The sequence below is a fragment of the Accipiter gentilis genome, chromosome 9 (assembly GCF_929443795.1).
Source record: "Accipiter gentilis chromosome 9, bAccGen1.1, whole genome shotgun sequence".
Lineage (NCBI taxonomy): Eukaryota > Metazoa > Chordata > Aves > Accipitriformes > Accipitridae > Astur > Astur gentilis.
The window spans coordinates 34,940,937-34,957,532 of NC_064888.1; the positions used below are offsets into that span (position 1 = coordinate 34,940,937).

General features: G+C 38.9%; 1 protein-coding gene across 10 annotated transcripts in view; it reads right to left on the reverse strand.

Annotated features, from left to right (window-relative positions):
- The window catches only part of ABLIM1 (actin binding LIM protein 1), a 209,405-nt gene that overhangs the window by 113,784 nt on the left and 79,025 nt on the right, over nucleotides 1–16,596 (reverse strand). For all 10 annotated transcript variants that reach the window (XM_049811324.1, XM_049811323.1, XM_049811320.1 and 7 more), the window contains exon 2: nucleotides 1,184–1,318. In XM_049811324.1, coding sequence (XP_049667281.1) covers nucleotides 1,184–1,318 — 135 coding nt within the window. The remainder of the gene's footprint in view (nucleotides 1–1,183; nucleotides 1,319–16,596) is intronic.

A 16,596-nucleotide genomic window follows, 5' to 3' on the forward strand; every position in this document is an offset into this window, starting at 1 on the left:
CAGATATCCTTTGTCTCCTGCTCCCTTCCCTTTTGTAACGATCCTCTGCACTGCTTGCTCACTGAAGGCACCTCTCCTAAAACATGTGGCTAAGGCTCCCCCTCGCCCCTGCACATACTCCTCAGCGACCACCCTGCGTGTTTCTCTTGGATGTCAGTATCCATCAGCGGTTTTTTGGTGGGTTTTTTTTGAAGGCAGGTACTTACTTTTAGCAATCAATTCAGTTAAAAGGTGCTTAATTTTCATAACTATCCCTAATGAAAGGCAGTGGTTGCTATTAACAGTTTAAAAAAAATAATAATCCAGGTTATTCAAATCCTTGAAAAAGCACTTAGAACAAAAACTACAAAAAGACAGAAATTTCTTAAGTATTCTTATGCTATACTCCTTTTCACCCCATCACACTGTATAATCTAAACATACTCTTGCTCCATATATGAAAATAACAGGAAATACATACAACACAACATTTGAAAGCAAATCAAATATTTACACTGGATTTCTGAGTGGCTGCTAGGGCTATACTTTGTCTTCCTATCTTTTGTGACTCTCCATAAAGCACTTCATCTTGGATGTTTAGTGTTGTTCCATTGTTTCCCAAACAAACAGAAAAAAAAAAAAAAAAATCACCAAAGCAGCCAGAGTCTAATTATGGCCTAATTTACTATTTGGGAAATATCTGAAACTGACTGTTTACATAGAACTGTATGAAGCAAATAAAATTGAAAATAATATTCAAAACAGCCAAGATTTTATTTTTTCTCATCTCTTTCAGGTGTAATTATCTATTGTGTAGCTTGTACCCAGTGAACAGTAGAAAAGAAAAGGAATGAATGCATAAGTATTCAGAGCAGAATGTGCTATTTTGAGTCTTCTAGTGGTGGCAAATTTATCACACCCCTCCCCAAATCAAACATCTCATATAATCTTTCCTTTCAATTAAATCATAGATGTGTGCATATTGAATTTGTTCTGTGTGGTGCTGCTCACCTTGCTGCTTGTACGTGTGCTATTCAGCCATTTCACCCCCCATTCTTTACCCTTCCCGCCCACAAATTCTTCAGACACTGAACAACAAAAATATCCTGTAATTGGCCAATTGCAGGACGTGTGACCTCTCATCACTGGTTCAAGGTACATTTGCGCAAATTGACTCATTTCTAACAGAATATCAAGGTCTTACCTTTGCAGGTGAAGCATTTGATGTGAAAGTGTCTGGCCTGAACACGGAGTACTTCACCTTTACATGGCTCCCCACATTTATGGCAGTGGATGACTGGCTTTTCAGAGGGGTGGTGAGGCTCCTGAGGATGGGCCACTGTAAAAAAAAAATAAAATAAATAATTTAAACCCAGACAAAACGAATATTTTCTCCTGTACACACATAAAGTGTCTGTGTTCTCAGACACTTTTCATCATGATACAAATGTATCTGTCCACATTTTATGCTGATCTAAAAAGTCACCACCATTTTTTTAAAATATAGCCTTTTCATAAACCAGTAGTTTAAGCCATTCACATCAGCTATCTCCTTCCACTGAGGCTGCCACAGAAAGACAAGCAAAAATTGCCTCTGCAGTTTCAGTGCCAGAGTGTTTCAGAATACCTAAGCTTTTCTTTCCAAGAACATGAGTGTGTGCAAACCATTCAATGAGCACACAAGGCAACAAGAACTGGGTTATTTTAATCCAAGAAAGAATGAAAGGAAAGCAATTCCAAATCATGTTTGGGGAAACCAGATGAACCAGGCAGCCTGACTTTGCATGCAAATGACTATATTAAATACAAACTACAAATATCTCCATTTTGCTACAGCACATACCTAACACAGGGAAAGCACATCTTAAGAGAAAAGAAGCCAACATTATTTGGTTTTACTCCCATTAATTCTAGCAGAAACAACTCTCTGCATGCAAATTAGAGATACTGTAAGTAGACAGAAATGACCAAAGCATCTGCAATATAGTCAGGGAAACAAATTTCCAGGTGGTAGTAATTGATCAGCTATCCCACAGCCCTGAGCAGAGCTTGGATAGGAACAGGAAAGGTTTGTGTCAGCTTTATTGTATATTTCATTGTCGTAGTAAAAGTTTTATTGCTCCACATTTGGCTTCCATAAAAAGTGTTTTACTTTCTCTTCAGATGTGTCTTGTGGCAGCTTGAGGCCCTAATAGAAATGCATGGGTGTAAGCGAGAGCAAGATTGAGTCTCAGCTGTACTGTCTGAAGTGGAAAATATTACCCAGAATGTTCCTGAACGAAACAACGTTCCTTCAAACCTCCCTCCCACATCCCATTCTAGCAGTAGAAAGTTGTTCTTGTAATATTGTTCTCAAACTAGTGATGCTCATCAGAACATTTCAGAGAAAACATACCTCTCTACCCACGCCTATGTCTTTATACCATTCCTGTCCTGCTTTTCCTGGCCTGCAAAGGACTGACTGCTGATACACACATTACTCTCACTGTCACTGGGAATCATCTTCATTATTTTATGTTGGTGTTTTCTGGAACTCTTTTCCTTTCCTCATCAATTCCTGACATCTCCCCAGCCAGGATTATGCTTTTTTTCAGGTTACTGCTTATGCAGCAGCATAACGGATACCTTGCTCATATTTACTGCACCATTTTCCTCCCCTTCCTCAATGAACTTCTAGGGAAAAAGCCCCATCGCTTCATGAAGTCCTTCCATATTACTCTCCTTTATAAATGACCTAGTGAAGAAACGCTGTCATCATTCTGCATTATATAAATGCAAGATTAATAATAAAAAAGCCTAATATGTGATTACAGGAGTAACAGCATCAAGAATAGAGGATAACAAATATTCCAAGCAATAATTTCTGCTGTAAATCTAGCCAAACTAATATGGCAGCTGCTATTTTGATCTTCACCCCCCCCCCCCCCCACTCCCCCAGTCTTCAAAGAAAATGGCTGAATTCTACTCAAGCTCAAAGTTTTGAATACCTCCTCCTCTGGTAGCCTCATTTCAACTATTTCCCTTGAGCAGTTATTCAGCCCATACTGGTGAACAGAATGCAGCTGGCAATATGAACCAGTATTTCAATTAGCAGCTCCATTTAAATAAGAGCCCAGTAAATGCCTTGCCTTGAGTGAACCTCATCTAACAGTCTGCAATGCAATACTATTTCTGGAGTAGAAGTTATTATTCTTGCAAACAAGACTATTAACTTGTAACCAAGGAAACACATAGTTTATGCAATGAGAAAGAAATAAAGAAAATAAGAGACAAACATAGAGACAAGTGCTAGCGAATTAAATTATTATGAGGAAAATTCCCTCTCAGATCCAGACAGCCTGAGATGGGCCTGATGCCAACTTAAGAAAAGGTAACAGAATTTTTAAGTTGCTCAAATAAGGAACTGGGTCAAGGATTTGGACAAACGCTCTCTAGGATGTAAATGCTGCAATGTGAAATCTGTACCCACAACATTCTGCTCTCAAACTCACATGTGGAAGACACCCTAACATATTCTGCATGACAGCATCCAGATCTTCCATTGTTGATCTGAAAGACAAGTTTTTGCTCTTTACTAGAGAGTAGATAAATGTTTTCAAGACTGGTCCAATGATACAACTTCTTTCCAGTTCTGCCTTTACAGCCATTTAAATGAATATAAATACTGCTAGTTGCTATTTTCAGACTGATCTCTTAAGTGAAGCTAATTATGGTGCTTGTCTTACTGGCCTCAATTTAGCATTGTAGGTCAAGATTGAGTAATTGACTTTTGCAAGGAATTGCTTGTAAGCTTTTTCCTTTGGATATATGCAATACACACAAGGCTTCTCAGTGGCAGAGGTGACCCTCTATAGACAACACTGAGGACAGAACAGGGAACTAAAGAAAAAGAAAGAGAAATACCTTTACAAGCAATTTATTTAAATGTTTGTGGCTGAAGTCCAACCAGCTTACTGGACATGTAAATTGTGAGCTCCTATGGGTCTGAAAACCCTGAGCTAGGAGCTAGGCTCACCTCCTTACAAGGTTTTCATATCTTGAGACAGTAACTATTTCAGGCTCTGCCTGCTCCAACCCTCCCAATATCAACTGCATGCTAGAGGATATATTCTCAGGCATTATGCACCAGCAGCAGTGGTGCAGTAAGGAAACTATATCACGACTAAGACAGTAACAGACTAGCCAGTATAATTAGTGACAGGACATTAATTCAGGATCTGGATAACCCAGGTTCCAACCCCTGCTTCACAACAGATATCTGGGCTCTTTGCATCGCATGCTCTTAACTCTTAAAGGACTAAGGTCAGACAGTGAAGTTCAGCTAAGTCTCTGAGCCTGTAACCTATCAGCTTAAAATCAGGTTATCTGAATGTTTTAGTTTCTCTGTGTATTGAGTGCCCCTGCCTGTAAACCAGGTGTAACAGCACTGTTAGCCTTACCCCACTGTGAGAATAAATAGGTGACAAGGTTCCCGGGCACTTGGATGGAAAGAGTCACGTAAGAACCTAAGACAGTAAGTCCTGACGGATTACATATTCCACACCTGCCATATTTCTGGAAGCAGCATTTATTGGAAAGTGTGTGAGTGGACAAACACTAACTTGAGGAGCTGTGTTGCCTTTAATGAAGTTTCAAATCCAAATATATTAACACCATGACCATCTTCCAAATTAAAAGAACATGAATTAACAACTTTGAGGGAGAGATGCTACAAGAGCAACACATTCTTTGTTCAGTACTAGGGCTCACAATTGTCTTCATACCATAAAGTACACACTTACTGCATGGGTAGTGCAATATGAACACAAGTCAAGTATTTACCAGTTCCAGTATACTGATGTGAACTGATACTTGTCTACATGTCAGATTAAGTCAAGATGTGATTTTATATCAGTTTAGCCCAACCAGTATAACGACGTGCATGGATCTCTTTGTGTAAGATTATACACAATGTATCAGTCTAGCTCACATCAGCAAGCTGCAAACGCCTACTAACACAATGGATCTAGTTTCAAACAAATGTCATTCCATCAAAAGCACCTAGGCTACTAAGTGAACTGTTTTTTTAAACTGGCTCTAGTTAAACTAGTGCAGTGTCTACACTTGAACAAAGGGGTGCTGGAAGCAGGCATACAGATCAAACAGATGCAACAATTTCATTGAATATTTAGTCTTACTTTTATTCCTTCAGCACTTTTCAAGATTAACTATGAAAGCTACAGTACTTATAGAAGTCTAAGTTGTCATAGTCTTTACAATTTTACAGAGACTAATTACAAAAGATCATCAATAAAAATTTCCAAAGTTTCAGGTTGCCTTATAACAGTTCTAACTTGCAATGTTACTGGGTACTGCCTGAAGACATTTTTTTTTCTTTATTAATGAACATACATGAGATACGTAAAGGTGAGCGATGTAAAGGTGTATAACATGAGGTATACACAGAAGAACTTTTCAAGACAAACTAGGTTGAGACTTCCACTCTTGATTACAAGACCAGCTTAAATGAATAATTAATGCTTTCTTAAACTCATCTGGGCTTCCAATAAGACAAATCAATGTCCCATTAAATATCCAATTTACCCAGAGTAACATGTTCACTGACTGGGACAACTGGAAAGTCTGGATTATGTTGTTTAATTCAGGGGGGGGAAAGGAGAAAAAAAAACAAACTCCAAACATCAATAGCACCTTCTTCTATGAGGAAGACAGTCTTTGTCACTGGAGTATTGCTTTGTGCTCCATAGACATATCACCATGATTTTTGTCATTCCTTGCATTCCCCTGTGAATCATGCAACGTTCATTTAATTAAATTTTGCAACTGTACTATATCGATGTAAATTCAAAGCAACTCTACCAGCTTGAGAGTATTTGTTACTGCATTTTATCAAAACATCTCAAAATAATCTCAGACCTCCAAAGAAAAATAAACAATTAAAAAGAAAAAGAGGTAGAAAAGACCAATAACAACCCAATGTTCGTACAAGAAACCTAAGGCACTTTCTGAGCAAAATGAAGGAATTAATTTGCTGTGCAAAGTTTAATACTGTCCTGTCAGTGGTGCTTTATGTAGAGCAGACCATTGTACAAAGGTTTAAGAGCAATTATATGTTTTGCTGCATCAGCCAGAAAAAGGACTGCAGTACTCATACCAAACCTTTCTGAAATGGAAATTACAGCAACTACCTAAAGAGCAACAGCTGCTGAATAAAAGAAAACAAGGAAAATAAATACTGCAGCCTCCCTTATTGATGATCCTCTCCCTGAACATAGAACTGTTAGGAAACCAAAGATTCAGGCTAAGTGACTCTTAGCTGCAGATTCTTGCTGGCAAGACTCCATGTCTCTGCTGCAAGCCACAGAATACTTCAGCTTTTTATTGGAAGTCAGAAAGAAGCTTCTGGGAAACGCCTTGCTATGTGTATGCTGCAAATCAGAGGTCACAGCAAAATATGCTGGGTTCAGTTCTGCTCTAAACCGAAGTAAAAAGCAGCTTCCTCTAAATTTAAACAGGAGGGCTATTGTTCTTTTAACAGGTGAATTTTTGTCATTTTCACATTTGCATGCCTACCTTCAGAAATGAAGTTATGTTCAGTCAACTCTAACCATGTTGTAGCAGGTGTAACTTCAAACTTCATGCTGGGATATACAGCTTCTGTGACTTCTAGCTCCACAACCTCTTGGCTCTTTTGCACAGCACTGAGATCATGCTGTGCCCATAGCAGCATGGACAAGGGGACTCTCAGGATTTCACAGCCGCGTCCTTTATATCTTAAAAGTGGCCCAATACAGACAGCACGCTCTGAAATGCTAAATTTCAATTGGCTGCTGTGTTTTCTTGACTGAAGACTATTAAGAGGGAAAAATAAAGCAAAGATTTAACAGTGTGAAACTACTGCATAGTTTTTTGCTAGACTGTTTTAGATTCCCTCACTCCTTACTGCTTTCCAGAATGAAGGTAAAATGACTGTGCTAGAGACTGCCAAGACAGTAAATGCAACCAAATCTTCCTACAAGCCACAGTGCTCTTTGCCATCTCTCTCCGTAATACCTGATACGGCTTTGGAGGCCATAATTTCTTAAATTAATTTACAGGATTTGAAGTTCAAAACTTGAAGGTTTCAAAATCAAAACTCCCTCAGTCTCCGATGCTGTCAAGCGGCTGTAGTTATTCCAGCTGGGCAGCTGCTTGCTTGGGACAGGACAGAGGTAGGCAGGTAGGCACTGTGCACAGGACTACAAGCTGTGAAAAAAGCTGTTCTGGGATGAAAGGTGCTAGAGAGACACCAGAGAACCAAGTTCAAGAACCAGATCTGGCTTATCACTTCTTCTCCGTGCTCTCTTTGTAAAGAGAGGAGAAGTCATTTTCTCCCATCCTTTGTGTTTCTTGCAGAGGTGAACGTCTGTAACCTCTGGTTTGTAAAGCCTGTCCATCTATAGCCTGTACACTCTCCGAGGAAAAGCCCAGCACAGTGGAGCCTTGAGGAGTTACTAAACTAGCTATTAAGAAGAAGGGATGAAAAATGCAGTGTCATTTAGCTTATCTGCAGACTCAGTTCTTGAATCTTAAATCTTTAAGAATCCTATCAGCTAAGGTGACCAAACCGTGACTGAGACTGAAATCAAACCTCCCAGCTGTCAGGGACAGATAAAGAAGTTACTGCAGTCACTACCCACAGGTATCAGACAGGAATCTTCAGAAATTCCAGGATATCCTGGAAGGAGGCACTCCCATAAAGAGATACTAATAAGCTGCATGCCTACACATGTATGAAAAAGCCTAAGGCAAAATCCTAGACTGTAGCTTGCTCTTATTATTGCCATTCAAATAATCTGAAGAATCATTTTAAAACTCTCTCTTCCTGTTAATTTTTCTGTATCACTCCTACAGTGTGCCAATTTGTCTTAAAACTATTTTCGCTGTCTACATATAATGAAAGTAGCTATTTTTAAAAAGGGTAGGAAAAAATCTTAAAGTTCTAGTTATTTTCCATAATTTTAAAATGTTTTCTGGTATTTTCCATAAAAGTATTGTTATTTTCCCCTTACAGTTAACCTGCTGCTGAAAACAGCAGATGCAAACAGGACCACAGTAGCAATCAGAACACTGCTGGACAGTATCTCTTTTGGCACCGCAGAAGCTAGTGCCCTAATCATGGTGATACATGGTACGCACATACATGTGAGAGCATAGTAGCTGGCCAATGCATTCATACTGATAGGGCAAGGCACCAGCTGCTCTCGCCCATGTTAACTGACACTCCTTTTTATGGGTTGCTGGTGGGATGAAAGTTAAAGCTTAGCAAGTAGGACAGTGAAGGAAAGAAGGTTGGATTATACGAGATAGCCATGTAAAGATGGATAGCATAGCCCAATGTCCGTTCTGGTTTAGATCCAGAAAGAAGTACTACTAATCCCCCAGTCCTTTGTCTCTGGTCTTATTCTCTACTTGTTTAACAAAGAGAAGACCTAAGAAAAACTGACACTCTTCTTATGTATCCTACTCAGTTATCACCATAATGTATGCTTCCCAGCCATAGTTCTTCCGCTAGAATAAACAAAGTACACCAGAGGTATCTATCCTCAAAATAGCACCTCATGGCCAGAGGTAGGGCTGACTACAACTTAGTAATGAACAGATTTGTATCAATTCTCTCCACATATGCCCAAACCTCTTGGCAGGTACTGTAGCAACTAAAAGATTTTCACAAAACACTAAGCAGAGGACAAGGCACATGTCCAGCCTAGAAATGGGCTGGATTGCTATCTTGAGAAATAGATTCTTTAAAAGGAAAAATAAGCTATAAAGACATTAACAAGTTTAACTAGTTAAACTAGGAAGATAGGTTAGGGTAGTTAATAAGAAAACAGTTGAGAAAATATTGTAAGTAAAGATATCAAACTTAATTTGCACAAATATAGGATGCAAAGATTTCAATACCAGAAATCAAGTTTTAAAAAGAAAAGATGGAAGCATACACTATTTTAAATAAGAAAGCCAGTATTTAAATACTGTCCTAAATATTTGTAAGCATGCATAACACATGGATAGAACTAATGCAGCTAACAGAGTGAAATAAAAAATTTAGAGACAAGTGTCAGGTAATAACCCAAAATATTAACAACTGTAACTTGAAAACAAAGTGAGAAGTCTCCTATGTTATTTACAAACAAAAATAAAAAGCTTTGTGCCACATTATATACATATGTGTAAAAAGGCTAGGAAATAATGAGCTTTAAAATATAGCAGGGGAAAAAATATTACATGTTTCATAGTTTTAAAACACAATTGGAAACACGCTTTTTCTCTATATTTTCTCTATATTTTACCTGCTGTTTTCTACCCTTCTCCCACCCCTCTTCTGTTATCTACAGGTTTGATACTGCAATCAATTCCCCACAGGACAGCCTGCAAGATCAGGGCCTAAGGCCTCATCCGGATAAAGATTTATGCATATGAATGTTTCAGTACTAAGGGAAGTATTTAACACCAGCACCTGCTTGATCCTATCTGAAAAGTGATCACCTTCTACAACATACACAAAAAGTCTGTGTCCTAGAATAAATCTTGGGATTGTTCTGTGATTAAAATAAATGTGCTTGATGGATCCAGCTTACCATGCTTTTGATGGCAATGGAGAGATTAAGAAAATTTGGTTACATTTACTTAAGGGTTATAACCTTATCTGGACACACTGAGGATTACACCACAGATTCTGGTATTCTATAGCTTTAGTGTACAATTTTCACAGTTTCTCAGTGACAAAGCATAAATCTTACTGGTTTTCAGTAGGCACTTATGCCCGACTACCTAGGCACCTTGGGATATTCTACTCTTGCTTCAAACCCATCAGGAGCCTGACCACTTTCTCAGTTTGTCAGGTACAAACACACCTTACGGCTAACTCAGTTCTACAATCCATTTAAACTGTAGCAGTATTATTGATGCTGTTCTCAATACAAAAGCATCAGAGCTTATTTAGAAGAATTTGTCATTCTCTAAAACAGCACCAGTACTAAACTTGTTTGCTTAGCACCAACGACTTCTACCATGTCTGTCCACACATTTGCCTTTGGTCACTTGGTAGGTGAACAAGAGCACATTCTGTAACATCTATACTGTAGAAACAAAATGACTTGACAAAATTATTCTTTTTTTTTTTTTACATGACATATATGACAATTACTGTTTAAGAAAAATTATGATCCTTTCAAAGAAAAGTTATGAACAGCTTGTTAATGAGCACGATCAGGAGTTGTTTTCAACTCAAACAGTGAAAGCAATAGGCAGTTTTAAAACTATTTTCAGTAATGAAAAGGCACTAATCTTTTAATGAAGTATGCAGCAAGCTAAGACGTGCTGTGAAACAGATGATGGTGAAACAAATGTTGACTGAGCTAAGCCAGTCTTTGAATCAAAAACTGCATTACTCAACATGATTGTTAACAGATGGATTACTGATAAGTGGTTAGCAAACCAAAGGGAAGAAGCATAAAGTGAATTTAGTCTGCCATATTTCTACACTGGTACAGAGTAATTTTTCATGAAACAGATCATGATACAAATTGGTTGATAAAAAGATAGTGAACCCAGACTGTCTTATCTAATGTTCTGAGAACACCCTTATTGATCTTCATCACACCTGCAAAAGTTCTCTGCATTTACTTACACAACCAACTTCGTAAGGGACAGTATTGCAAGACAGTCAATTCACCCTTCAAAACTCCTTCCTGAAAGAGTTGGAGGATCATGCTAGGCATGTGTTTCTCACACCTAACATCTGCAAGTCTATAACGTGTAGCAACTGTTTATCAGCCTGGTAAGTGGTAAAATAATTTTGAGTTATGCCTTCAACACACCAGCCGTACATAGGAAGATCCAGTCACTATTTCAAGAGAGTATTTTGTTTGGGTTTTTTTTCCTAACATAGGACAGGGGTAGTGAGAAATTCAAAAACTCCTAAGAATACTCTGAGCGCCCATCTCATACATATCACTTGATGTCCATATCAAAATCTTACTCAAAACACTGAATAAACGGAAGTGTCAAACTATTCACTGCAAAATCCTCAAGGATCCTCATGGCTGCATGAAAGCAAGTTGCTGAAGTTAGCAGAAAAAGCAATTGCTTTTTCCAGACAGCATGGAAATTCCGGCTTACTGATGAGTAGTAGTTACCCTTAATAGCATTCAAATGTCAAACAGGCCTCTTAGCTACCTTAACAGCAACCCACGTGGGGATTTCAGTCAGCAGCAGCAAACTCTAGTTAGAGTTCCCCTATGCTGCTTTTCTGAGGCTGCCAAAAGTATTCTGTACAGTAAAAGGAATTAAATTCCCTTTTGAGGTAAGTCGATATAAAAATGCTAATTTTAAAAAGCAATTCTCCTGCTGTTTACCCTGAGATTATCTGAGGAGGACCACTGACCTATTTAAGACAGTGATCTCCCAGACAGCTTTTGGTATCTTCATAATGATGTATCACTGCTGCAGTTTGATGTGTGTATGAAAAATAAGGGAAAGCCTGCACAGAAATAGGCCTGTCATAAAGATCTTTCAAAACAGAATCTGTAGGAAAATCTCCCCTCAGTTACCACCAGCAAACTCACCAAAGGTTTTGTGCAAGAACCTTGCAGAGACCTGTCCTCTAAAAACATGTTTTTAAACCATGGAAGCCCTGTTGCTCACACTTTGAATCTCCCCTTCAGTCAAGGATCTTGAACCCTCACTTCTGGCATTTCTAAGGACTGAGCTACACAGCCTTAAAGTAAAACTAGACAGCGACATTCATGAGCAACATAACTCTCCACGTGGCTCCTGACTCCCAGGATAGTTTGCCATGTACAGAGCTGATAAACCTGACATTTCAGAGGCCCTGCCCTGTGGTTAACTGCCCATGTTGGCACATAGACCTTACAAACATTTGCAGCATAGAAGTCAATTCCTTGAGGTACATTATTTCAACAACAAATAATGGTGTGTTCTGAAAGTCTATCAACTTTTAACACTATATGGTAAATGGACTATCATATAGAAAGCACTGACTGATACAGTCTTCCTGAATACAGTCTGTTCCTCTGGCTAGCACTTCAAGTGCTGGATAGCAAACTGATGCTCTCATATCCATCAAATACTGTTTTGAGGTGCCTTTGGAGAGAAAAAAACCCAACCAACAAATGCAACAGCTTCTTTGAACAAACAAGCCATTTATTGACTCGTTTGACTCGGCAGTACTAAAAGATAACCCTCACTGTTCTGCAAGGCTGCATTTATATTTGGATCACTTCTTTAATTTGATATTATTTTAAGATCCTGCTTCTCTACCAGATCCTGAACTAATTCAAAGTTCCACAATACTGTCATGTAGATTATACTAACATCTGTGATATCAAACTGGTGCTAACAGCGCTGGGAATTAGGGATCTATCCCACTGACACTGTTTATAGAACCTTGCATATTAGGCTCTCACATAGCATAAATGTAACAACATGTCACTTCTGAACATCTGGCATTACTTGATTTGACCCTCATTTTAGCACTTGCCCCTTTGCAGCTTTGAGGGGATTCCTCAGCTTTCCTGCTTCTGTTTTCTTGTCTATATGGAATATAATAACAGATAACATACAAGACTGAGCTACAGAAGGCATCTATCATTTCTTGGTTTATAGCACTTTATGATAAACCCATATAAAAGCCAGTACTATTTCTCTCATCTCTTACACAAAAATGCAGCTAACATACAACACAAAATGACTGCCACTAATAGTATACATGACTTTGCTGCAAAAATATCACTAAGCCTCCAAAAATGGGAGTCCAACTTTGAGACTACACTGAAGCACTTACTTAGCTTTAAATCCCAGTGATTCAATTAGACTCAACAAGATACTCTGCTGAACAGAATAAGCTTAAGACAATGCCTAAGTGTTCTCCTCAGCCAGATCCCTAGTTAGCCTGAAAGCTATCCAGGCTCAATGAAGGCAAGGATTAATCATCCTTTTGGGGATACTGACTGTTCTCTAGGTGGAAAACCAACTTTGTTATGAATAATCCTTTTTAAATTAGTTATGGATTGCCCCCAGAAACAACGAAATCCTGTTCTCTGGCTTCTCCCACTCAAAGGGCAGAGCACATTTTGATTAGTGGAACTTGGTCTTTTCCCCTGGTATGCATTAATTTTTCCACAAATAGAACTGACTCCCCTACAGTGGCAGGCCAAATTATTGTCCTAACTTGCAAGTACTTTCCTACCAAGCTTCCTAACTCCTCTCTGGAAAAAATATTTCTTTGCCCTAGCTTAATGTATTTTAAACATGTACAATTTCACTATGCCAAGACTCTATCTTTAAAAGCCTTGCCTTTTGAATTTGCATCCAAGAAAAGCAACCACATAATTGGCAGTCTACTCACTCGTATTCAACATAACCAGCAGGGCTTTGCTAGTGAGGATGCTGCAGTGGTGACTTGTGTAGGAGGTGCTCCTGGACTGCAGTGTGCTGGTCACAGTTGGTTCCAGCCAGCTCAGCAATGGACAAAATGGACCCATTGCACATCAAAACAGAACCAGAGAAGCAAATAACACCTCTGCAAAAACATATACATAAAAACAGGCAGTAAACATTGAAAGGACAGACACTCAGGAGACGCAAGAGACATGCCAGAGCACCAGGGATGCTGAAAAATGGAGGAGACGCAGGAGACAATGCCATGGCAGGAGAGACACCAAAACACAGGTAAGGGAGAAATAAAAACAATGCCAGGGCAAGAGAGCCAGCAGGGCAGAAGAAATGCTGAGGCAAACTAGCTGCCCCAAGCAGGGACAGAGAGGAGACTCAGGAGGAGGTATGACTCTAAAAGGACTGTGGCCTGCAGAGGAACCCATGGTGAAAAAACTGAATAAGGAAAAAGAAGCATCAAAATGACAGGAACAACAATGCACTGACCCCAGTCTCCTGCGTCACCCTCGCCTCACCAAAGGTAGAGAGTATAATGTATAGCATGGTGACTGGAGACCAGGACGGGGAAGAAGTGTCCAGAGAGAATCTGAGGTGTGTTTCTCCAAGCATGTGTTTGCTTGCTTTTATTTTCAACTCCAGAATCAGAAATTAAAAGTTTATTAATTGCCAATAAATTAAATTTATTGAATATTCCCTACTCAAAACTGTGGGGTTTGGCCCACAACACTCACTGTTTCAGATGGAGGAACAGCTTAACTGCCTCTACCGCGATCTGAACCCGTGAACTCTGTGGTCTCAAATTTAACAACTAAAACCACTAAGCCCTCTCCTCCAGTGAGATCAACAGCAAAAGTTCTCCCATTTCTCAATATAAAATAGCTGCCATCTTACTTCAGAGATCTGGCTCCTACCCACAGCTGGGATGCAAGGAATGTATGGAATTTCACTACTGGGAAACATGGGAAGCCATTGGGCATGACAGGACTGCACACTGTACTTGCTCAACTCTTCAGATATGAATATTCATACCCTCATGTGAACTAAGTGCTATTTAAAAAAAAACAAAAAAACAAACCTCCAGCAAGCATGCAGTGCCTGAGCTGGCACCTCCTTCATTATTTTTGTTTCTCTCAGTATCAACGCCGCACACCAGAACTGCCATTTGAAACCTAATGTTAAAAATAAATTTAGAAGGAGAAAGTACAGAACAAGCAAGACCATAAATTTGCCAATAAACACATAATCCCTTTACAGTTGTTTTGATTTTAAAAAGTAATACGATGTTTATAAGATATTCACATAGCACTGGATTTCTTTTTTTTTTGTATAAGTGGAAGTAGTTAACTCCCAAGACTAAGATTTCCTTGTCACAGCTGTGAAACAAAGTAAAAGAAACTCTCTGCTCCAAAGACCTCTAATTCAAATAATCAAGGCAGACAAGAGGAATGTTCTTATCCTCATTTTACAGATTAACACAAGAAGAGATCAAATTACTTCCCCAAGGTCACCTTAAGAGTCTCTAACACAGAACTGTTCTATAGTTTAGTACTTTAAGAGTATTTTTTTTAACATCTACGACTATGCATATTTATAAAATGCCTTTTCTGTAGCTTGTACAAGGTAGCACATTGACTTAATCAAAACAAAACCCCAAATGTCTAGCCCCAAAAGGAAACTGTCAAGCAGAACTAAATTTAAAACTAAGTAAACTGAAGCAAAAAGAAAATAAAACTCCCTCGTCCTCCCCTTGCCGATGTGTGATTACATAATCTTGTCATGTGCTCCAAAAGCAACAAACTTGGAGATCTTCCCAGGTCACCTGGGGTTAAAAGTTCCAAAGTCATGAGTTCAGATCAAGACTATGTTTCATTAACCACCATGACACTGAGACAGTGTCAGGACTCAAATCCCATTTTTCAACATTTTCTGGATTCACATTAGGAATAAATTCACACTGCAAATACACAGAGCACTGGAAAGGTAGTGTTCCAGAGAGAGAACACCTTTAACTTAACACATAGGTAACATTTTGCATGCTGTTCAAGGATTATCCCATGTAAAGCAGTTCCATCTACAACGAAAGAAAAATTAGACTAAAAGCTGCTTTGGAGCTCTTGGAATATGTGCATGGGAGAGAAGACAAGACTGGAGCTAATCCAAGCATAAAAACAGTCCTCTTGGTCATAACCTTAAGGGGTACCAGTATCATGCTTTATCAAAAGTACGAAGAAAAAACAACAGAGAACTAAATCTCTCTGCAAGACTGAAGTGGACCACAGGCCAAATGATGCAGGAAATTTTAGCACTTTGGTGAACTACATCTTCTGTGTTGCTTACTGGGAAAGCCAGCACCAAGTGAATACCCACAGAGACAGTTGTGAGAACACAGAAACACAATCAAGCTTACTGCAACTTGGTACCCAGTAGGTGCCAGCACCTACCTTTCAACAGAATCTGTATGTGAAGAACAGAAATCATAAAGCCTCTGTACCCGCTTCCTTAATCCAAAAAATCTTCAAACCTTCATCTTTTCTCCTCTTATCCTTCCAAGCATGGAAAAGTTTGGCATGAACTGATACTAATCCACTTTCATAGGTTTGCCCATGTATGATCCACTCCAAAGGTACAAAGCAGATTCCCAATAGGTTTTCACAGACTAACAGGTGAATGCTAGGACAGCCTTCTTATCAACTGGTCAAGAAATCAAGAATCGGGGCCAAATCCTCAGTTCATGAGAACTAATGGAGGTAAAAATGAAGCTACAACACTTATATATATAGCAGGCTCACAGTTCACACATCAACCTCAACATAGAAGCACTAAGAACACAGACAATTCAATATGGGTTTTAAATTGCAGAAGAGAATTAATAAAACAGCATGCATATGGAAACTTTCTTTCTGTTAAAGGACATAAAGAGAGAAAGTACCCTTAAATGCAACACAGTGACCATAATTTAGCTGAGTTACTAGATAATAAGGGCTCATAATTGGGAATAGATAAATACACAGTCAGAGACATGAAAATGTGGTATCAGTCAGACATAATTTAGGAAGCGCCATTTGGTGTCAGCAGAAAACACCCTGGCCTCAGGATTTTTTTTGTGTATGAACTAACCAGGCAGACACTGAAATCATTCTACAATATGAGCATAATGAA